At 35.9% G+C, this 25,830-nt stretch overlaps 1 protein-coding gene across 10 annotated transcripts in view; it reads right to left on the bottom strand.

The window, feature by feature from the left end:
• Positions 1 to 25,830, bottom strand: part of LARP1B (La ribonucleoprotein 1B) — a 129,577-nt gene that overhangs the window by 46,227 nt on the left and 57,520 nt on the right. For all 10 annotated transcript variants that reach the window (XR_014263750.1, XM_082462105.1, XM_082462106.1 and 7 more), the window contains one exon: positions 4,196 to 4,319. Coding sequence is in view for 9 of the 10 variants with exons in the window: in XM_082462105.1 (XP_082318231.1) it covers positions 4,196 to 4,319 (124 nt within the window). In the remaining variant the exon portion in view is untranslated. The remainder of the gene's footprint in view (positions 1 to 4,195; positions 4,320 to 25,830) is intronic.

Raw genomic sequence — 25,830 nt, 5'->3', positions numbered from 1 at the left:
GACCAACTCAGTAGCAACTAGAGTACTGACAAAGCTTAACCACCTGACAAACAAGACAGTTAAGAGTCCAACTCCAGGGACTTCCCTGGTGGTCCAGTGGTAAAGGATCCGCTTTCCAATGCAGGGGACTGGAACTGCAGCTTCAGTCCCTGGTCTGGGAAGATCCCACATGCCACAGAGCAACTAAGCCCGCACGCCACAACCACTGAGCCTGCTCACCTCAACTAGAGAGCCCACATGCCGCAAACTACAGAGCCCATGAGCTCTGGAGCCTGCGTGCCACAACTACAGAGCCCACGCACTCTGGAGCCCGTGCGCCACAACTAGAGAGAGAAAACCCACATGCCACAACTAGAGAGAAGCCCTCACACCGCAACGAAGAGCCCATGCGCCACAACGAAAGATCCCATGTGCCGCAACTAAGACCCGATGCAGCCAAAAATAATAAATAAATATAAACAAATGAAAAAATAATATTTTCAAAAAAGAGTCCAACTCCATTATCACAGAACAAAGCAACGAAAGGCAGATTTGGAGCTAAAAGTCAATAAACTGATAATTGGCCCAAGTATCAATAAGACAGTAGAGTAAAACCCATCTAATGTATTTATGAGATCAGAGTGATAATTTTCTCTTTTTTCAATTGAAGTATAGTTGATGTACAATAGTATATAAGTTGTAGGTGTACAATATAGTGATTCACAATTTTTAAATGTTATACTCCATTTATAGTTATTATAAAATATTGGCTATATCCCCCATGTTGTACAATATACCCTTGTAGCTTATTTTACACATAATAGTTTGTACCTCTTAATCCCCTAACCTCATAATCCCTCTCCCCGCTTCCCTCTCCCCACTGGTAACCACTAGTTTGTTCTCTATATCTGTGAGTCTGTTTCTTTTCTGCTATATTCACTAGTTTGTATTTTTTAGATTCCACATATAAGTGAGATCATAGAGTATCTGTCTTTCTCTGTCTGATTTATTTCACTTAGTATAATGTCCTTCAAGTCCATCCATGTTGCTGCAAATGGCAAAATTTTGTTCCTTTTTTATGGCTGAGTAGTATTCCATTGTATATGTATATATACCACATCTTCTTTATCCATTCATCTGTTGATACACACTTAGGTTGTTTCCATACTTTGGCAATTGTAAATAATGCTGCTATGAACATTGGGGTACATGTGTCTTTATTTTAAATTAGTGTTTTTGTTTTTTTAGATATATACCCAGGATTGGAACTGCCAGGTCATATGGTGGTTCTACTTTTAGTTTTTTGAGAAACCTCCATACTGTTTTCCACAGTGGCTCCACCAATTTACATTCCCACCAACAATGTAGGAGGGTTCCCTTTCTCCACACCCTTGCCAACATTTGTTATTTGTGTTCTTTTGGATGACAGCCATCCTGACAGGTGTGAGGTGATATTTCATTGTGGTTTTGATTTACATTTCCTTGATGATTAGCAATGCTGAGCATCTTTTCATGTGCCTGTTGGCCACCTGCATGTCCTCTTAGGAAAAATATCTATTCAGTTCTTCAGCCCTTTTTAAAATCAGGTTGTTTGTCTTTTTGATGTTGCATTGTATGAGCTGTTTATATATGTTGGATATTAACCCTTTATTGGTCATATCATTTGCAAACAATTTCTCCCATTCAGTAGGTTGTCATTTCCTTTTGTCGATGGTTTCCTTTGCCATGCAAAATCTTTTATGTTTAATTAGGTCCCATTTGTTTATTTTTGCTTTTATTTCCTTTGCTTTAGGAGAAAGATGCAAAAAAACATTCCTGTGATTTATGTCACAGAGTGTTCTGCCTAAGTCTTCCTCTAGGAGTTTTATGGCTTCTGGTCTTACATTTAGGTCTTTAATCCATTTTGAGTTTATTTTGTATATGATGTAGAGAATGTTCTAATTTCATTATTGTACATATAGCTGTCCAGTTTTCCAAGCACCACTTATTGAAAAGACTGTCTTTTCTCCACTGTACATTCTTGCCTCCTTTGTTGTAGACTAACTGACCAGAGGTGCGTGGGTTTATTTCTGGGCTTTCTATCCTGTTCTATTGATCTGTATGTCTGCTTTTGTGCCAGTACCATACTGCTTTGATTACTGTAGCTTTGTAGTATAGTCTTAAGTCAGGGATCCTGACTCCTCCAGCTCTGTTTTTCTTTCTCAAGATTGCTTTGGCTATTTGGGGTCTTTTGTGTTTCCATGCAAATTTTAAAATTATTTGTTCTAGTTCTGTGGCAAATGTCATTGATATTCTGATAGGGATTGCATTGAATCTGTTGATTGCCTTGTGTGGTATGGTCATTTTAACAATATTAATTCTTCCAATCCAAGAAAATGGTATATATCTCCATCTGTTTGTGTCGTCTTCAATTTCTTTCATCAGTGACTTATAGTTTTCCAAGTACAGGTCTTTTACCTCCTTAGGTAGGTTTATTCCTAGGTATTTTACTCTTTTTGATGGGATTGTAATTGGGATTGCTTCCTTAATTTCTCTTTCTGATAGTTCATTGCTACTGTATAGAAATGCAACCGATTTCTGTATATTAATTTCATATCCTGCAACTTTACCAAATTTTTTGATGAGCTCTAATAGTTTTGATCATAGTGATAATTTTAAAATAAAACAAAAAACCCAAAAAACCTCCTCATGGGTCACCAAAGATGTAGAGAACGAGCTCATTACTTTGAAAACTAGTAAACAAAGTGAAAGAATTAAGCATTTATTCCCTTTCCTATAAGAACTCTATCTCAGGAAAAACAAATAGTCAATTAAGGGAAATCCTCTTTATGGAAGTAATCTACTAAATTAAGAAGGAATTATGAAAACAGAATTATCACTATTTTGAAGCCCCTTGTGAAATAAAACTTCAAGCGATGATTATCAAAGAGAGACACCAAAGAGAGACAATCGAGCATTATGTGCCTCCTGGTATAAGTATTCAACACAACATATGACATATTATTGCAAAAATGTGAGCCTCAATCTGATCAAGCCTCTGTATCAAAATCACAGTTAAAGAAAATTCAGGACCAGAAAATTGTTGGATGAAACCATGGGAGGCAATCAGCAAAGTCCAGAATGTAAGAAATTCTACAGGACAAACAATCTAGTTTCTACAACAATAAAGTTCAAGGGAAAAAAACCACAACAGTATGAACCTACATACTAAGAGACATATCAACCTACTGCAATGTTTGGAGTTTATATGGATCCTGATTTTTTTTTAAGCGATGAATGAGAAAATTTGAACGCCAACTAGATATTTTATATTAAGGAATTACTGTTAATTTTAGATGTGATAATGGTACTGGCTTATTTATGTGTTAAAATAGGTAGTCCTTATCTTTTTAAAGACACATACAGAAATATTTAGGAATGAAAAAATATGAATAATATGATTGGGAGTTTGTTTCAAAATAATCCAAGTGGGAGGTAAAGAGAATGAGTAGAGTCAAGATGAAATAAAATCGGCTATGAGATGATAAAGCAGCTAATGGGTAGGTAATGGGTACATGGGGTTTCATTATACAATTTGCTTTATTTTTGTATATGTCTGAAGTTTTCCAAATTAAAAGTTTTTCTTTAACCTGCCTTCAGGAAAAAGCATAATAAAATCAGTTATACTTGCCTGAAAATGTCAGATTCAATTTTATGAATCTCCCAAATGTACTTACACTTTCACACAAAGCTAAGGCCTTAAAGCAAAAGAATGATGCTAGTGGTATATTTTAAGGAATCAGCAAGTGAGTGAAAATTTTTTCTTATTTTGCAAAGAGAAGCATTCCCAGAAATCTCAAAATCAAATGAGACACATAAAGAAACCAACCAATTCAGCCTACTTTTAAGTAAGCATTTGGGTTTGAGCATGAAGTGGTGTTATATAGACAACTCCTGGATCACCTTTGTGATTACCTGCCTATTCACCAATAGTAAGGTGGGCTTCCAACTATGATCATTTACTACATGGCTGTCTTACCAAATTTACAATCTGTATTTTTAAGTCTCTAAAATGTTTTGAAGTTCACCAAAGGATAAATAAAAGTTGAGTTTTAAAATTCTAGTCTTTTACCAGATAGCTAAATGTTTTCCACAAATAAAAAAGAAGCATACTTTAAAACAATTTAGAACTGCTTTAATATTATTCAGACACTTACACAAAAGCAGATTTACATACCTTGCCTGGACTGTGAAGGTGCTACAGGAACTTCTTGGTTTGGCTCAAAAGGAAGTTCAGGTGTTAGGTTTTCAAACTGCTCTTTACTAATGAGATTTAGCTTCTTAAAGTTCTCAACTTCTTGCTGAAGTAGAATGGAGGAATCTAATTACTAAACTGGCTAATAGAGTAACCAACAGACAATAATTGATACTAATCTCAAAAAATGAGTTTTAAAAACAGGAATTGATTGCAACCGAATAGAAAAGATGTTCTAATAAAGAATCTAGCATTATACTTAATAACAATTAATATTCAGAGTCTAAAAGAGGCATCGAGAACCCTAAAATATTATGACTATTTTATAATTAAAATACATTATAAGAACATACATTCTTATCATTAACTATTTGTTAAGCATTTACACACAAGACCACTAGAGTATTATAGAGGTTACAAAGTAATCCAATTCATGTTCCCTACACTTAAGGAATTTACAAGTTAGATGGAACGAAAGAAATGCACACATAAAAATAATATTAGACAGTGTATGAAAAGTGGATAGTATTTGGTATAAGAATTGAGATCATAAGGGAGGCATCACAGAAGAGATGGGACAAAGCAGCTCCTTAGAATAAGAATTTAGAGAAAGGGAAAAGCATCCTAAATTCGGTACTATGAGCAAAGATGAGAAGCTTGGAATAAGCAATCATTTATTAGAAGATAATTCAGTAAATGACAAAATTTGTTTAGAACCAGTGGTCCGGTAAGGAAGCTGGAGAAAGCTAATAGACCTTTAACACTAGTCCAAGAAGTTTCTGCCTCTTTTTCTAATAGTGGGAAACATGTGATGAAACATAAACCTAGATGGCTCTGAAGGTTCATTTCCAAACCCCTTTTATAAGCTTAGTAGCAAGGATACTGCGTAGGTCTAAGTTGTTAGCTCAAAGGAAGAATGGGCCCATCCTTGCCCCTAGGGCCCCTTTCTAATTTTTGTTACATAATCACATAGATGTTCCCTGCCCTGACCTACATATATGTAAAACATTACAGAGGTGGAGGCCATTCTCTACTGGAAGGTCATCTGGCTATAATGCATGAAGACTACTGAAGCCTGGCTGAAGCTGTGGGGGGAAAAAAAAAGAGTTTGAGGGACTACTTGCATTCTATTACTTCTGGTAAGTTTTCCCCAATAAACCCTGTATTACATCTACACTACTCCTCAGTGCTAATTGGTCCATGACCCTTTACAGAGTAACATCTAAAAAGAGTGTAGGAGGTAAAAGACATGACAAAAGTATCTGTCTGATGAGCCAAATTAAACATCATCATTACAAAATAGTTGTGGCATCTTGCTCTTAACAGCTATCCAAACAATCTTTTCCTTCTGTCTTCAAACATGAATGTTACTTGACAGCTCACACCATTTATTAGATCCAGTTAGCCTTTTAAACTAGGATCTATCTTCTTTTCATGAAAATGCCTTAAATGATTACTTCCCCATACCAAAATTGCTTTCCCAAAAGTCTTCAGTAAGCTCTTCAAGCTAATTGAGTCATTACTCTTCACTGTCCCTTATCTTGCTACAGAGCTTGCTATTAGCAACTCCCACTTCAATGAACGTTTATTGTATGTTTATCATATGCCAAAAATGAATAAACACAGTTCTATTCTGATGGGAACACAAATAATACATTTCTGTTTTGTTTTTAACTTTTAAAACTAATTATGGTATAACACACCCCAATTTACATACATATATATATATATATATATATATATATATATATATATATACACACACACTAGAGAAGGTCATAAAATAAATCATAGGTATATATCTCAATAAGTAGTCAAAAGTGAACAGACCTGTGGAACCACCATTCGGGTAAAGATGATATAACTAGCACCCTAGAAGTACCCTTCATGCTCCTTCCTTCCTATCACTACCTTGTCTTTCTTCCTAAAAACAGCCAATACTCAGACTTTAATTCTATAGATTCATTTTGCCTGTTTTTGAACTTTATAAAAAAGTAATCTTAATGTATGGTTTCTTTAACACAAAATTATCTTTATGAGATTCATCTATAGTTTGTGGCTCTACAGCAGAGTTCAACAAACTACAGCCCCTAAAGGCCAAAGTTTGTCTTTGTAAATAGTTTCATTGGAACACAACCACATCCATTTGTTTACATATTGCACACGGCTGCACCAATGCTACAACTGCAGGGTTGAGTAGTTGCCGTAGCCAATGTATGACATACAAAGCCTAAAATATTTACTACACAGCTCTTTACAGAAAAAGTTTGTCCATCCCTGCTCTACGGTACTCTATTGTATGATCAAACCACAATTTTAAAAAATCCATTCTAGGGACTTCCCTGGTGGCACAGTGGTTAAGAATCTGCCTGCCAATGCAGAGGACACAGGTTTGAGCCCTGGTCCAGGAAGATCCCACATGCCACGGAGCAACTAAGCCTGTGCGCCACAACTTCTGAGTCTGCACTCTAGAGCCCGCGAGCCACAACTACTGAGCCCACGTGCCACAACTACTGAAGCCTGCATGCCTAGAGCCCGTGTTCCTCAACAAGAGGAGCCACCGCAAGAAGCCTGCACACCACAACGATGAGCAGCCCCCGCTCACCACAACTAGAGAAAGCCCACGCGCAGCAACGAAGACCCAATGCAGTCAAAAATAAAAATTAATTAATTAATTAATTTTTTAAAAAAAAGATAAATACAAAAATCCATTCTACTGTTGATGAGCATCAGGTCCTTTCCAGACTATAGCTGTTATAAATAATGTTGTTATAAATATGTTTTTACAGAACACTTATTTGGTGAACATATGATTTTTTACCTTTTTGTAAATTGAAGTATAGTTGATATACAATATTATATGTCACAGGTATACAATACAGTAATGCACAATTTTTAAAGTTTATACTCCATTTATAGTTACTATGAAATATTGGCTATATTCCCTGGATATGTACAACATATCCTTGTAGCTTACCCTATACCTAATAGTTTGTACTTCTTACTACCCCACCCCTATATTGCCCCTCCCTCCTTCCCTCTCCCTACTGGTAACCACTAGTTTGTTCTCTATATCTGTGAGTCTGTTTCTTTTTTGTTATATTCACTACTTTGTTGTATTTTTTAGATTCCACATATAAATGAGATCATACAGTATTTGTCTTTCTCTGACTTACTCACTTAGCATAATGCCCTCCAAGTCCATCCACTTTGCTGCAAACGGCAAAATTTTGTTCTTTTTTTATGGCTGAGTAGTATTCCATTGTGTGTGTGTGTATGCGTGTGTGTGTGTGTGTGTATACCACATCTTCTTTATCCATTTATCTTTTGATGCACACTTAGGTTGCTTCCATATTTTGGCAATTGTACATAATGCTGCTATGAACATTGGGTGCAAGTGTCTTTTTAAATTAGTGTTTTTTGTTTTTTTCAGGTATATATCCAGGACTGGAAATTCCAGGTCACATGGTAGTTCTACTTTTAGTTTTTTGAGAAACCTCCATACTATTTACCACAGTGGCTCCACCAATTTACATTCCCACCAACAGTGTAGGAGGGTTCCCTTTTCTCCAAACGCTTGCCAACATTTGTTATTGTGTTGTTTTAGATGAGAGCCATCCTGACAGGTGTGAGGTGATATTTCATTGTGCTTTTAATTTACATTTCTCTGATGATTAGTGATGCTGAGCATCTTTTCATGTGCCTGTTAACCACCTGCATGTCCTCTTAGGAAAAATATTTATTCAGTTCTTCAGCCCATTTTTTAATCGGGTTTCTGTTTTTGTTTTTTTTTGATGTTAAGTTGTATGAGCTGTTTATGTATGTTGGATATTAACCCCTTATTGGTCATACCATTTGCAAATAATTTCTCCCATTCAGTAGGTTGTCATCTCCTTTTGTCGATGGTTTCCTTTGCCATGCAAAATCTTTTAAGTTTAATTAGGTCCCATTTATTTATTCTTGTTTTTATTTCCCTTACTTTAGGAGATGAATCAAAAAAAAATTCCTGTGATTTATGACAACAGACATACATTTTTATTGACTATTTACTAGGAGTGGAATTGCTGAATCAGGTGGTACACTTCAACTTTAGTAGAAAATGCAAATATGTTTTCATAGTAGTTGTACCTATTTACATTCCCATTAGCAGTATATCAAAGTTCCTATTGCTCTACATCCTCATCAACACTTGGTATTGTCAGTTTTAAAAAATTTAGTCTTTTTGAAAAGGACCGAACTATGGATATAAACAACATTTTGGATGGACCTCAAGGGCATTATGATTTTAAAAAAATATCAATCTCAAACGGTAACATGCTGTATGATTCCTTTTATATAACATTCTCAAAATGACAACGTTATAGAGATGGAGAACAGATTAATGGCTACCAGGGATTAGGAATAGCAGAGGGGAGGCAGATGGGTGTAAGTTTAATAGCACAAGGGAGATCTTTGTGGTGATAAAATAATTCAGTGCCTTGACTTTGATGGTAGTTATGTGAATCTACATGTGATAAAATGACAGAGAAGTATATACACAGATTTGTGATAATAAACACCAATTTCCTGGTTTTAATATTGTGGTTTAATTATCTAAGCTATCAGATTTAATTAGATTTAATTATCTAAGATAACCTTTCAAGGTTATCTGGGTGAAGGGTACATTGGACCTCTCTGCACTATTTTTCCAGCTTCCTATGAATCTATAATTATCTCAAAAATTTGAAAAATTTAAATATGTAGCCACTCTGGTAGATGTGTTATCTCATTGTGGTTTTAATTTGTATTTCTCTGATTATTAATAATGATGAAAACCTTTAGTATATTTTATTTGGATAATTTTTTTGTGTGATACGACTATCCAATTCTATTGCTCATTTTCCTATACAGTTGTCTTTCTCATTGATTTGTACGAGTTCTTTACAAAATGTTGTAAATGTCTTTTTTCCACTCTGTACCTTACCTTTTCACTCTCTTATGGTGTCTTCTGTTGAAAAGTTCTTTTTAATGTAGTACATTTTATCAATCATTTGCTTCATTGTGTTATTTCCTGTTTAGTAAATCTTTCTGTACTAAAAGATCATGGAAATAGTATTTTAATCTTTTACGAGTTTTATTATTTTGAATTTCACATTTAAAACTACAATATATCTAGAATTGATTTTTCTGTTTATGGTATAAGGGTTAATGTGCACTTGAAAAGAATGTGAATTCTGCAGATGTCAGGTGCAGTATTTCATTTCTGTCAATTAAGCCAAGTTTCTTAACTGTGTTGTTCACATTTCCCACATCCTTACTGATTTTTTCATCTGCTTGCTATACCTTGCATCTTTCTTGATAAGGTGTATTAAAATCTCCCACTATGATTATAAATTTGTCTATGCACAGCTATCAATTTTTGTCTTATATATTTTGAGGCTGCTATTAAATGCATACAAGTTTAGAACTTATATATTTTCTGGTGCAACTAAACCTTTTATGATTATGAAATGTCCCATTTAATCTTGAATAATTCTTTTTGCCTTAAAAATCCACTTTACCCATAGAGTTATACCAACTTTGTTGTGGTTAGTGTCAATATTTATTTAAATCTACACATGTATTTACCATTTCTATTGCTCTTTATTCCTTTCTGTACCTTCACCTTCTTCCTGGAATCATTTTTCTTTGCCTAAAATACTTCCTTTGTACTTTCTTTAAAGCATATCTGCTGAAAATAAATTTTCTCAGTTTTCATGTCTGTTGGTTATTTCACCTTCATTTTTAAACAGCTTCATTGAGATACAATTTACATACCATAAAATTCACCTATATTAAGTGTACTCTTCAACTATTTTTTTACCTTTATTTCTGAACACTAGTTCCCTTCCAGTACTGTGATTATACCATCCCATTGTCTCCCGACTTCCATTATTTCTGCTGAAAAGTTAGCTGTAAGTCTTACTATTGATGCTTTTAAAGAAATCTGTCCTTTTTCTCTGGCTTTTGTTATTTATTTTCAGCAGTTTTAAATTATAACCTTGATGTGGTTTTCTTTATATTTATATTCTTTGGAGTTCATAGGACTTCTTGAATTTATCCCTTGTTATATCTTTCATCGGTTTTGGTAAAATGTCAGCCATAATTTCTTCAAATAATATTTCTGCCTTATCCTCTCACTCCTCTCTCCTGAGAATCCAATCAAATGTATGTTTGAGCTTGGGACTGTATCTCTTATGTCTCTGACACTATTTTCTTTATTTTCCACTTTTTTTGCTCCATGCTTCACTCTTGATTTTTTCTTAACCCATCTTAGTAATTCTGTATTCAGCATGTACTTATCTACTGTTATGCCTGTTCATTGCACTCATTTTATATTTTTCATTTCCAGAATTTCAGTTAGATTCCTTTTTAAAATTTCTACTTCTCTGATGAAATTCTCCATTTTACCTTTTTAAAAATCATGTTAATAATAACTAAAGTCTGTTTGATAACTCTATTATATGGATCTCTATGGATCTGTCTCTATTTTCTGTTGTTCCTTTTGTTTTTTCTATATCATCTTGTCTTCTTGTATGCCTGATTATTTTGGGGGGGGACAGACATTATTTTTGAAAACTTGAGGCTTAGGATGATATTTTACTCTAGAAAGGATTTGTGTTTTCCTTCAACTAAGTGGCTACAGGCATCAGCATGCTGATCCAATGAGGGATTAAAATGAATAGACACTAACCCTACCGAGAGCAGATCTTTTTAAGTTACCCTGATTTTCTAGGATGTAGGCCTTTAGAGTTCCCAAAGCCTAGAAGGCTTACTAGAGGTCCCCAACTGGTTTCTGAAGACCAATTTTTATTACCCTAGTTCCATGAGTTTTTTCAAAAAAATCTCTTTTCAGCTTTTCAGTTGCTTCTTCTGGAACTAGCTGATGCCTCTGAGGGAAATGCAGACTGTAATACCAGTCTTCTTCAGATTTCCTTCTTCCAGATTTTAGCCACACAATTCTTTATTGTATTGTTAGCTCTACTGTGCTTTCATGCAGATTTTTTTACCTACTTTTCCAGTTGTTCTCGGCAGGAGGGCTGATATGAATTACACAGTCTACCCCAATTGAATCTATAGCCGAAGTCTAATTTTTGTTTTTTAAATAAACGTATACTTTGCCTTGCTCAAAAGGGGACCAAAAAGACTTAATAATCAATGGATAAGACTTGTAAACAAATTAATTACATTTCACTATAAGAGTTAAAAATTGGCACATATGAGGTAAAAAGTTAGAATAAAAACATGATTTTTCTGGGGTGGATAACAATAAAAACTATCAAAGAGGTATTTCCTGGGAAGAGTAATATCTGAACTGGGTTTTGCAGTCTAAAGGATGAAAAGGAGTTTGGCAAGTAAACAATGTAAAAAAATAGTGCAGACAGAGGAAATAACACATGCATCTTGGTATTTATTGAGTATGAATTTTAAAACTGAAAGCAGTGGCACAATGAAGAAGATATGTAAGAGCCAAATCATGAATTATTGTTTTCCAAGGAATTTGAACTTTATCTTGAGGGAGGTAAAAAAGCACTGAAGAGCATTAAGAAAAATAGGAAAATAGTAGGATTAATATTTTAGAAATCTGAAGGATTTGCATTCTTTTCCTTGGGATCACTTATTTTGAAAATTAAGTAAGCCTGAAACTATCTGAAGCCATCTTTGCCATCTCATAGAGAAAGCCTGACTGAAAATGAAGCTAACACAGAGGAAAGAAGACCAAAGATAGGAGTAGAGAAATGTGAAATCATTCTTTGAAGTCCTAGACAAAGACTTGTCTGGAAGCAAATACTACTCCTTGGACTTCTGGTAGTAAATTCCCTTACTTGCTAGGAAAAAAGGAGGAAAGGAGAAAGGAAGGAGGAAGACTACTCTCTGACAAGAGGAAAGCTGGAAAGAGAATGAACTAGAGTCAAGAACCTAGTATACAAACCCCATGGAGAGATGGTGCAGACCAGAACTGCTGCATGGCAGTAGTGACGGTTAGGGAAGGATGGATAGGACCTAGTGACACACTGCATGTTGGAAGTTAGAAGTTGATGAGGATTCCTAAGGCATCCAACCACAATTAAAAAAACAGAAAACAGGTTTAGGGTAGGTTTCCTTTAATTTTTTAAATGGAGACAGAATATAAATGAGATACCTATGGAACACGAGACACACAGCTGGAAAATCTAATAGCTACTGGTTACAGTTCTAGAGGCCCACAAAGACACTAGGATGTCATTAGCATACAGTTAATGATTAAAAACCTGGGAATAAATTCTCTCACTTATGGACAAGATAGCAAAGTTCTAAGAGAAGCAGGTCAAGGGTAGGACCAGGGAAGACCACATTTAAAAAGCAGGTGGAAATTGTACACTCAAAAATGGTTAAAACTGTAAATTTTCTGTATACACATTTTACCATAATAAAAAAAAGACACCCCCCAGTAAAGGCAAGCATGCCATTTTGTCATAAGGTATGAAAAGTGCTAAGCAATGGGGACATAACATTGGTATACATGAGCCATCCTGAGAAAGTTCTAACCTGACCAAATTTGAAACATCTGAACATCAAAATGAATAACTGGAATGGAACGGTATCCATTCAAGAGTCCATACTGACATTAAAAAAAGAGAGAGACAGAGAGAGACAGAAACAGACAGAGAGAGAAGAGAAAGTTAAAATACATAATAAAAAATGAATGGAAAGTTCTTTTTTACAGAAGAATGCTAACTGACATAGAGGGAGTAACAAATAAAAAATTACCATCTTAAAATCACCATAGTAAAACTGACTCAGGCAAAAGTCATCAATGGAAGCTAAAACACTAAGTGAAGACTGCTGGGGAACACAGCTTTAAAATATTACTCGAGATCACTTATTAATTACAAAGGGAAGCAGGTACCTTCTTCATCTGTTTGCAGAAGACATGAAGGAAAGTGACAACATGAAAACCAAATGACATCATTATGTCTCCTGAGGTGATATACTAAAGAGGGCACATAACCTATGTAATATTCCTGCCAAAAATATTTAACCTAAAGCTAGTCATATGGAAATACCAGGCAAACCTAAACTGAGAGATATTTTCCAAAACTATTGGCCTGGATTCTTCAAAAATGTCAATGTCTGCACCCCTATGTTCATAGTAGCACTATTTACAATAGCCAAGACATGGAAACAACCTACATGTCCATCAACAGATGAATGGATAAGAAGATGTGGTGTGTATGTGTGTGTGTGTGTGTGTGTGTGTGTGTGTGTGTATATATATATATATATATATATATACAAAATAAAATATTACTCATCCATAACAAAGAATGAAATAATGCCATTTGCAGCAACTTGGATAGACCTAGAGATTATCATACTAAGTGAAGTTAAGTCAGAAAGACAAATACCACATGATATCACTTACATATGGAATCTAAAATATGACACAAATGAACTTATCTACAAAACAGAAACAGACTCACAGACATAGAGAACAGACTTGTGGTTGCCAAGGGGAAGGGGGGACAGGGGAGAATTGGATTGGGCATTTGGGACTAGCAGATGCAAACAATTACATATAAAATGGATAAACAACAAGATCTTATTGTATAGCACAGGGAACTACGTTCAGTATACTGTAATAAACCATAATGGAAAAGACAAAAAAAAAAAAAAAAAGTCGATGGCATGAAAAGCAAAAAAAAAAAAAAGGCTGAGGAATTATTCTAAATTAAAGAAAATTAAAATTATGTAATTCTAAATGCAATGTGTGATTCTTGGAGTTGGTATCAAAAAATAAATAAAAAGTTATAAAGGACAGTATTAAGACAATTAGAGAAATCTAAATATAGGCTATATATTAGATATAGCATTCTATCAAGACTAAACTTTCTACGTTTGACAGTTATTGTTATGTAGGAGAATGTACTTGTTTTTAAGAGATACAGGCTTTATATTTAGGGATAAAGTGGCATAGTGTCTATAACTAACTCACAGGTGGTTCAAAAAAATTCACATACATATTATACATATCCCTTTGATTCAGCATTTCATTTCACCCCTGGATTATTATAAATAAGTTTTAACTCAACTTCTGCCCTCCCCTACTCTGACCTAGGCTAATGCTTCTGTTAGATTAAACCTTACTAAACCATATTGTGATCATACCACTTTTCTTCATAAGAACTGCAATCGCTCCTTATTCTAAATTCCTACATAGATTTCAAGACACTTCACAATCTGCTCCCATCCCACCTACCCAAACAATCTTCAATTTCAGTACATCACAATAGTACTAACATTTTGAACTTAAAGAAATTTGATTATACTTGGTCAGGAATTACAGTAACTTTTTAAGTTATTATTTTTTAATGCAACTGCCATTCTACTCAATGAACATACGCAATGAAGTAATTAAGCCCTAAAATGTTAATTCACATAAAGAAAAACCCAACAAAAGTATGCATACATTTTAATAATGTCCTGACCATTAAAAGGTAAAGCATCTAGGGAATTCCCTGGCAGTCCAGTGGTTAGGACTCCACACTTCCACTGCCGGGGGCCTGGGTTTGATCCCTAGTCGGGGAAATCCCGCAAGCCATGCAGCGCGGCCAAAAAAAAAAAAAAAAAAAGAGATTAAAAGGTAAAGTATCTAAACAAGTATAGTTTCACCATATCCTCAAGGACCTAATTTTATAATTAAAGGCTTTCATGTTTAAAAAAAAGTTGAGAACCATAGAGAAACACTGATTAAATTTGAATTATTTTAAAAATCAGCCTCTTAGGGAAAAGATGACCATGAACAGGAAGAGCCACCAAGTTAGAATCTTCATAAATTTGCTCAAGTGCTTCAAACAGTGAAACACTTGAATATTTTATAAATATGATCCTGCTACATTACTATATATATGATAAATTTACATATGCATATTATGATGTGGGGCTATATTTAAAACCACATATGTATTTTACGAGTCGTTTAAAGGACTTTTAAGAGTATTTTGGCCATACTCAGTTTTCAACTTAAAAGGACTCTAGAACCAATTCCCAAATAATATTTAACTGCAGTGCATTAGAGAAGACACATAAGTTAGGTCTTAGACCTATCAGTGTTGAGCAACTTTTCTTTACACAAGAAACAGTAATTTAAAAATTGCAAACTGTATTTTATAAATTATCTTTATCAAGATATTAAAAAGTACATCTGTGTTACACACCACTGCAATTCCATCAAAGAAGGAATAGGCCAGATTTTATAAACTACATAATTTACATTGTAATAGCTAACTTAAACACTGTCTTTGAAGGAGATACTTTAGAAACTGATTTTTCATTTATTGACATACATTGTTTTAGTACTGAATTCTTAGTCACTCTTCAATCCACTTTCTTTGAGACACAACATTTTCATCGTCACTGTTCTTCGCAACAATCACAAGGCTTTAAACATTTATTTAAGAGACAGTCCACCTACTTACAGCACCAGAGGCTACTTTCTGTCCTCACCTCTCTTTTCTCCATTTTCCCCCTTCAAGTCAAGCCAACTGGTTACCTTCACTAGTTGGACTACCTATTCTGTTTTGATTTTGTACATTTCCAGATAGTGCCTAAAAACCAAGGAAAAGCTCTTGCGTGCATCAAGGGATGGAAATTCTGATAAAAGTTATAAGGGGACAAATTTTACCACCACTGTTTTAGCAGTGGGAAAAAATTTTTCTCTGCCACAGAAACCTGAAAAATAAATCAAGCAGAGTCCCAGAAAAAGGCAAGAAATGAGTCAGTTGTTTAGGGCTGACTAGTCTACACCTTAAATCAAACATACAAAAGAGGTTCCTAGTCTGAGCTCAACAAACAGGGGAAACATAAAGGACCTTGGGCCTGTAAACTCCACGACATCAGGGACTTGCTGTTTATTTTCCTCAACACTGTACACAAGTGCCTATCACTAAGCTTGACACCTCACAAGTACTTCCAATATCTGTAATGAATGAACAAAGAATGGATGATTGAATGAAAAACAAGACAGAAACTGAAGTCAAGAAGAATGCGTTCCAAAGGAAGATATTTTTTTGTGGGTTTTTTTTTTTTTTTTTTGGTCAGGAGTATTGAACAAAACAGTGGGTCCTAGATTAAGTGCTTTGTTAATTATAATATAGAATATTCATTACTAGGGCCAAGTTTAAGCCTAACCCTTCTCTATAATGCCTCCCTTGATTATGCCAACCAAAAACTCTCAAAATTCTTTCATCCAGGTCTTTTAAAATAATTCCGCCTTAGTGTGAACTATATGTATACAGTATAAAAATTAATAGCTGTGAATACCACCTGTTACCACCATCTAGGTTAACAGAACACTGCCAATACCTTAAAGTTCCTTGTTTGCTTCTGTCCAATCACATTCTCTTCCTTTTCTCCAGAGGTACTGTTATATGGATTTTAGTGAAGGTCATTTCCTAACTGTTCTTTTATTAACCACCTCTGAAAGTTCCCCTAAGCAATATATTTCACTTCCCCGTCTTTGAACTTTATGTAAATAAAATCATATTTTAATATGATAATATAATATAATATACTGCATATATTCCATGAATAACATTCACCAAATCTTTTTTAGTTTAATTTTTATTTTGGAATTTTTCTAACATATGCAAAAATAGAACAGTATACTGAAGCCCTATATATCCATTACCTAGTTTCAATTATCATCATTTTACTATTCTCTCATTTGATCTACACCGGCATTACTTTAAAAATCATCCCCATTTCTTTGTTTCTAAGCAGCTCCAGTCATGGTGCTGGTGTTACCCTTGCCTGGTTGTAGGTGGCTCTCTCTCCTGTCTGTAGAATTCCGGCCTGAAAATACCAGCTGGTACACCAAACTAAGCGGCTTCAACAGGGACATTATTTCCTCCTAATATCAGTTCAGTAACTGGATTTGGCTTTTTACTATTGTACACTTCTGGCAAAGAGGGAAAATAATAGTTCCTCGGTCTTCCTTTGTTTTTGAATTAGATTTTGATATTTCAGACTGTAAAGGGCTTTGGGGGATGATATTGATATTACCTGTGATAGCAGTAATTTTACTGAAGCAACTGCATTGAAATTCACTTGGGTTTTCTCTCATTATCAGATTCTATTCCAAACAACTATTCTGTAAATCCAAATGGATTACCAGTGTGCTATAGATTTATTATAGAACAACATTCTATGTTTGGTCTACAATGAAAATAGTTTAAGTTAGTCTTATCATCTAAAATATTTTTAAATGTTCTTTACATGAAATTTTATTTTGTATTTTTAAAACTTTAGGGACTTTATTTTTCTAAGTCAGTTAACTACTTTTTTAAAAAAATATTTTGTATCTACTTTTGTAACTTCATCAGAATAAAACATATTGAAAGAAAAAAAATCATCCCCATTTCTGTATCTATGATTAATTTATTTCACTGTTAAATACCAAACCATTATACACAAAGACACAATTTATTTATCCATTATACTATTTTGGACATGATATGAAATTGATGCTTATTAGATATTTGTGTGTATACGTATACATTTAGAAATGGAATAGATGTTTCCTAGGATGCATAAACAGTCAACTTTAGTAAGTAATATTAAACTGTTTACAAAGATGGTTGTAACACGCAACAACATAGACGGGCCTAGCGTGTATTATGCCTAGTGAAATAAGTCAAAGAAGACAAATACTGTATGTTATTACTTACAAGTGGAATCTAAAAAATAAAATAAATGAATGAATATAACAAAATAGAAACAGACTCACAGATATAGAGAACAACTAACGGTGACCAGTCGGGGGAGGGAGTGAGAAGGGGCAAGACAGGAGTAGGGGATTAAGAGGTACAAACTACTATGTATAAAATAAATAAGCTTCAAGTATATATTGTATAGCACAGGGAATATAGCCAATATTTTATAATAACTTTAAATGGAGGATAATCTATAAAAATTCTGAAGCACCATGATGTACACCTGAAATTAATATAATATTGTAAATCAACAATACTTCAATTTTTAAAAAAAGATGGTTCTAACAATTTAATCTAGCACCAACTGTGGTATGTGAGTTCCTATTGTGCCGTTCTTTACAAAGACTTAATACTGTCAGACTTTAATTTTATGATGTAACAGTTATGATCTTCTGCCTCTGCATACGATAGAGTAACTGATACAAGCCTACTTCTCCCAATGAAAATAACCATAAACTGATATAAAGTAACTATTTTAGCATTAGATAACTAGCAATGCAAGATCCTGATCTCTGAAAGAAGAGAAATTCACAAGGTGGACTCCACAATCACCCCGGCTCTCTTCTCTCAGTACAATTTCCCAACCACAGCACAGCAAGCTTCAGCCCAAGCAAAGAATGGCTGTCCTGCTGAGCTGAGAAGGTAGTGCTTAGCATTCAGGGAAGCTGAAGCAGTGGAATCTATAGAGCAGAACACTGAGGAAGAGGGAGCTAATTAGTGCTGGAGGGGGCAATATCCCTTGTGAGTAGGGGGTCAGACCCCTGTGAGTCCTTGGCTGAAGGCTGAGCTACATACATAGAGGATAAGACTCCCTGAGACATATCCAAAAACATCTGCAATGGGACTGAGCTGAACAGTTATATTAAAGGTCCAATAGCATTGGGAGACGATGACATATAGACCCAGTTGAGAATGGAGAACGCTTGTTAACCACTCATCAACACCCATGGCATCCAGGTGAGATACACTTTAAAAATTAGCCCATGCTACAGAGTAAGACCCACCCCTTACAGTAAGACCTACTCTAGATTCCCTAGCAGAGCCTAACACAATACCTGATAAGATGTTGACGAGACATAGGGTTTAGAGGCTAAGCTCTACCAAGTTAGAGAGGTTTTCCACAGATCTAACCTAACAAAGAATAAAACCAAGCTCACAAAATTCCAAGTTGTCAGGCCAATAAAACAAAAAAAATCAACACTCCTCAGAGGAAGATGACATAATCTATAATCTCTACAGTATAATACCTAAAATGTCTAGTAAAAAAACATTTCACATTTAATATCTAAAGTGTGAAAAGAAACAGAAAGATGTAACACATAGTCAAGAAAACAACAACAACAACAACAGTCAATAGAAACTGTCTTCCAGATGTCTCAAATGTTGGATTTTACAATAGGGACTTTAAAGCAACTATTACAGAGTTAAGTTTGATGAACTAAATGAAAAGATGGTCTGAATGAATGAACAGATAGGAAATCCCAGCCAAAAAAGTAGACAACAAAAATAATGTTATAGAACTGAAAACATTGTACTTGGATGAGCTTAAGAATAGAATGGAGATGGCAGACAAAAGCTAGTGAAAACAAAGACAGATTTGAAGACATAATTTAATGTATAAAACAGAGGGAAAATAGCCTGCGAGCCACAACTACTGAGCCCACGTGCCACTACTACTGAAGCTTGTGTGCTCTAGAGCCCGCGTGCCTCAACTACTGAGCCACGTGCTGCAACTACTGAAGCCCACACGCCTAGAGCCTGTGCTCCTCAACAAGAGAAGCCACCGTGATGAGAAGCCTGTGCACTGCAATGAACAGTGGCCCCCGCTTGCCGCAACTAGAGAAAGCTCACGCACAGCAACGAAGACCCAACGCAGCGAAAATATAAAATTTAATAAATAAATAAATAAAAGACTTTTTTCTTTTCACAATTTCCTTAAAAGACAACTGTTAGTTTAAAGCAAAATAATAACATTTTAAGATGGGGTTTAGAATACATTTAAAAGGATACGACAACACTAGCACAAAGGCAGTGGAACTATATTTTTGTAATTATAAATTATATTTGTAAGCCAAGAAATATTAATTGTCAGATGAGAAAAGTGTGAAATGATATAATAATCTAGATAGATTTAGAAAAGTTAAGGAGGCATATTATTAGCACTACAGTAATCACTAAAAAATTAAAAAGTTTAAAGCAGCATAACTAAGAAGCCAAAAGAGAAAATAAAATGTAATATTATAAAACGTTTGATTAACTTTGAGGTCACAAAAGAAGTTTAAAAGGGAATAAAAATATTATAACTAGTAAGACCCAATTATATGATGTCTACAAGAAACCCTCCTATAAAATAAAGGCACTAATTGGGGAATTCCCTGGTGGTCTAGTGGCTAGGACTCAGCGTTTTCACTGCCAGGGCCTTGGTTTGATCCCTGGTCGGGGAACTAAGATCCTGCCAGCCACACAGCACAGCAAATCAATAAATAAAAATAAAATAAAATAAAATAAAATAAATATAAATAAAATAAAGGCACTAATAGGCTGAAAGTAAAAAGATAAAAGAAAGCTGGCAACTTTGGCTTCAACATCAGCTTCAAGACATGGCATTACAAGAAATAATGATGAGGGACTTCCCTGGTGGTGCAGTGGTTAAGAATCCGCCAGCCAACGCAGGGGACACGGGTTCGATCCCTGGTCCGGGAAGATCCCACATGCCACAAAGCACCTAAGCCTGGGTGCCACAACTACTGAGCCTGCGCTCTAGAGCCCATGAGCTACAACTACTGAAGCCCAGGTGCCTAGAGCCCATGCTCCGCAACAGGAGAAGCCATTGCAATGAGAAGCCCGCACACTGCAATGAAGAGTAGCCCCTGCTTGCCACAACTAGAGAAAGCCTGCACGCAGCAACGAAGACCCAACGCAGCCAAAATTAAAAAAAAAAAAAAATTTAAAATAAATAATGATGAGTCAATATGGATCACTGTGCATATTTCACAATGATGAATCAATTCATCAAGAATACATAACTAGGGCTTCCCTGGTGGTGAAGTGGTTAAGGATCTGCCTGCCAACACGGGGGACATGGGTTCGAGCCGTGGTCCGGGAGGATCCCACATGCCGCGGAGCAACTGAGCCCGTGCGCCACAACTACTGAGCCTGCGTTCTAGAGCCCGCGAGCCACAACTACTGAAGCCCATGTGTCTAGAGCCCATGCTCCACAACAAGAGAAGCCACCGCAATGAGAAGCCCGCGCACCACAACGAATAGTAGCCTCCGCTCGCCACAACTAGAGAAAGCCTGCACGCAGCAACGAAGACACAATGCAGCCAAAAATAAATAAATTAAATAAATAAATTTATAAAAAAAAAAAGAATACATAACTACATATGTATACTGCATCTCATAACAGATGCATACATATGCATCACACATACATGCATTTAATAATAGAGCTACAAAATTTATGTAGCAAAAACTGACAGCTCTAAAGGAAGAATTAAATTTCAACCACAGTTGAAGATTTTAACAGCCCTCTCTCAGTAATTTATATGAGAAAAAAAAGTCTACAGGATATATAAGATTTGAACAACGCTATCAGATAACAGTCTGGCCTGACACTTACAGAATATTACACCTAAAACCTACAGGTTATAAGTTATTTCCAAGTATACATAAAATCCTCCACCAAGATAGTGAAACTATCTTGCTTGCTTAGTCATTTTTTTCTCTGAGCACCAACCCCATTCTAAACTTACTTCCCTTAGAAAATACTTATGGGAATATTTTGAGGCTTAGAATGACGTCAGTCTACAATCAGTGGGCCAAATCTGGTCCGTGGTCTGTTTTATTGTACAGCCCTCTAGCTAAAAACAGCTTTTACAATAAAGGGCTACATTAAAATAAAATTTAAAAATACAAAAAACAACAACCAAAAAACCAACCATGAAACAAAGAACATGCTACAGAGACCCTAAGTAGCCTGCAAAGCAGAAAATATTTACTATCCAGCCCTGTACAGAAGAGTTTGCCAACCTCTGAAATAAGTTCCTCCAAAGAGGATATACGTTTGCTTATGCCAGGCGCCTGTGATTTTAATAGTCCAGAACTACTTTATATTCTTAGTTCTAGCTTTTTTCAGACTGAAGTATATTATGAATTTGAGCTGCAAATCCATAAATGTTTGACCATCGAGTGGTTACTTCCCACCTGCCTCCATTCAGAACCAAGACCAAGACATGCCCTCTGAGTAAATGTCTGCTTCTGAGCTCAGTTTCTTTTCTCTGGGATTGCATATTCAGTCAATCTATGGAACAAGCATAACTTTTTTTGGGTAATTTTTTCAATAATTTAATCTAGAATTTTTAGTTATTTTCCATAGGAGGGTTATCTGGGAACATAGCTATTCATATACTCACAAAGAGAACACTTGAATCAAGCTCCTTCAATTGTATTCTGCTACTATAGAGGTTTACGTAACTGTGGAGAGAGCAGGAAATGTAGAACATGAAAGGATGCTCAAAGAAGGTGATGTCTAACCAAGTTTGAATCATGAATAGGAGTTTGTGTAGCAAAGATGATGGGGCAAGAGCATTTCAAGGCTTTGGAGGAACATGCACAAAAGCTTAAAGATGAGAAGAGTATCTTTGGGAAACTCCAAGTACTTCAGTGTACAGAGAAAAAGAGCAGTGAGATGTGGCTGGAAAAGTGGAAACATGGAGATATGGAAGAATTCATGAAATATGAGAGTAATACAAACAAGACTTACTGACTAACTTGAGGCAAGAGGGATATACCCATGCCAATGTTCAGGGATCACAGACCCAATCACCAAGATAGGAATCATAAACCGACTGGGGAATTCTGTTTACTGTGAGGAGGAAAAGGAGCTAAAGAAGGGGGTTTTGAATGGAGAAATAATAAATTCAGTTTGGGGCATGTTGATTTTTAAAGAACTCTAGGACAAATATGATGAAATGTCCCAGGAGGCAGCTAGACACACTGCATCTGAAATTCAGGGTCAAAATCTAGTCTAGATATAAAAGAGTTGGGATTAAAACAACATACAGTAGTGAATAAAGTCCTGAGTAGAAACAGTGCTTAGAGAGAGCAGTTAGAGTAAGAATGTAGAGTCTTAAGTCATAAGCCTAGGAATCTCTGACAATTAAGGAACAGACGATAAACGTAAATCTAACTGAAAAAGAATGGCTACAGAAGTAGAAGGGGGTCGCCCCTGGTGGTCCAGTGGCTAAGACTCTGTGCTCCCAATGCAGGGGGCCCTGGTTCTATCCCTGGTTATGGAACTAAATCCCGCATGCTGCAACTAAAAAGATCACACGTGCTGCAACTAAAAGATCCCGCATGCCGCAACTAAGACCCATTGCAGCCAAATAAATAAATACTAAAAAAAAAAAAGAAGAAGAAAAATAGAAGGAAAAGTGAGAGAATATGGTGTAATGGAAAAGCCAAAAAGTTTCAATAAGTTAACAGCTTTAAATACTCATGACCTAGTAAGATCTAGATAGGATCTTTTCCATCATTTTAAGAAATAAATCAAGAATAATCTTGGTACTGTCCTCCATTTTCCTGCCTAATCCCTTTGGTCTAAAGCCTCCCTAGTAAAATTTCTGCAAAAGAAATAGCCTGTAGTCTCCCACTGCTCACCAGGAATCTCTTGATTTTTCTAAGAACCGTTTTCTTCCATTCTACAAAAATGACAACTTTGTCACTCTCGACCCTTTCACCAGCCCCATAACCCTAACTCATTTCATTGAGAACGGTAAAATCATGAGGAGGAAATTACTCTTATTTCTACCACAAAATCTACAAACCCATCTACACTCATGTTCTATTTCTTCCCTCCAGGTAAAGAACCAAAGCCTCTCCTTGAAAGGCCCATACCTCTCTCTGTATCAGTTGTTCTCAACTAGGGGTGATTCTGCCCACATAATTCTCTTCAATGTACATTTTTTAAAATTGCCATGGGGGTGGGATGCTTCTGATATCTAGTGGATAGAGGCCAGGGATGATGCTAACCATCCTTTGTTGCACAGGACAGCTTCCACAAAAAGAATTAGTGTCTGGTTCAAGACATCAATAGGGCCAAGGCTGACAAACCCTGATCCACAATGCTCTGAATCCTATCCAGTCTCACAGTCTCAAGAATTTAGCTCCATTTTCTACTCCCTTCTACATCTTCAACTCTCCCTTTCCACTGGACCATTCCCATAAACAGGTAAAATGTTCCAGTACTTTCCAATCTTTAAAAATATATTAATAAACAAATACACACACACACATACACACACACACACACAAACTTTGACTCATCTCCTTTCAGGTACTGCCACTTCTCCAATATATTATACCAAGCTTCAATATTCATATTATATTATTCAAAATAATATTCAATATTCAAATATATTTGAATGCATTACATTCATATTTCCACTTGTCATTTCTTCAAACTTTTCCCCCAACTGTTCCACTGCGATGACTCAGCAAGTTTCTTCTTTCCTATTTATGAAGCAGCTCATAACTAAATTCAATGGTCAATTACGGTAGTTATCTATTTATCTAGATTTTTTGGATTATCTCCATCCACACACCCTACTCTCATCAACATCACCATTATGAATTACCTGGAGATTGCATTTTCAATAGTCAGTCATGTCCACTACCACATTCCCAGATCCCAGCACAGCGTGGCACAGGGCAGGCACTCAAGCATATGTTAATGAATGAATTCCTGGGAAAGAGTTAACTTACTATAAAGCTACCATAATTGAAGTATGTGTATTAAAATAAGGAAGTGACCTGTACAAGGGGCTTTGGCTAGAATTTAAATAGTGAGGCAAAACCTGAAATTAGGTCTCCTAATTCACTTGTCTCTTCAGCAGGGAGAAGTCAAATCAAAACCATATCTAAAGGGAGAATGATGGGGCCTCATGCTGCCTGTGAGAGGAAAGCAATCTGAGGAAGTCTTTCAGAGTAAGGTATTAGGAGGAAGAATTAAAAGAGTTTTGCATTTTAAAATACACAACACAAAAGGACTAATTATGAAAATATCTGACACTGTGGCACCTGGGGAAGAAATCCACAGACTGTACTTTGATGTCACAATTTCTATGTAAAGCCTGAAGCTTCTGCATTGTCTTTAAATTCCTGGTCTCACCTCTATTTGCATCATTATTCCTGATCCCACATAACCATATGGCCTTTGTTCCTTCTCACACATGCCCAGTCTTTTACAGTTTTCAAAGGTCTTTAAAATTCAGTGGGGTAGGGTTTCCCTGGTGGCACAGTGGTTGAGAATCTGCCTGCCAATGCAGGGGACACGGGTTCGAGCCCTGGTCTGGGAAGATTCCACATGCCGCGGAGCAACTAGGCTCGTGAGCCACAACTACTGAGCCTGCGCGTCTGGAGCCTGTGCTCCGCAACAAGAGAGGCCGCAATAGTGAGAGGCCCGCGCACCGCAATGAAGAGTGGCCCCCGCTTGCCACAACTAGAGAAAGCCCTCGCACAGAAACGAAGACCCAACACAGCCAAAAATAAATAAATAAATAAATAAATAAATTTATTTAAAAAAAAACAAAAAAAACTCAGTGAGGTAGAGAAGACAAGAATGATCCCCATCTGAGGTTCAGAGAAGTTAGTTTTTGGTCCAGAATTGCACTCAGTGGAACTTGCACACAAGTTGACTCCTGGTCAGGAATAGGCCCCAGCTTTGCCAGAGAGGTTCTCAAGTTGGTGTTCTTCTCTGTGAGAAGAGGAACAGCTCAAGTGGTGGTGGTGACTCTCAGCTTGCCAAGTCAGTATGATGTCATGTCTCTGTCTGCCAGGTGAGGA

The sequence above is a fragment of the Balaenoptera physalus genome (genome assembly GCF_965194825.1).
Source record: "Balaenoptera physalus genome assembly, chromosome: 5".
NCBI classification, from domain to species: domain Eukaryota; kingdom Metazoa; phylum Chordata; class Mammalia; order Artiodactyla; family Balaenopteridae; genus Balaenoptera; species Balaenoptera physalus.
Note: the sequence above shows the minus strand (reverse complement) of the source record. Positions and strands in the feature narration are given on the sequence as shown.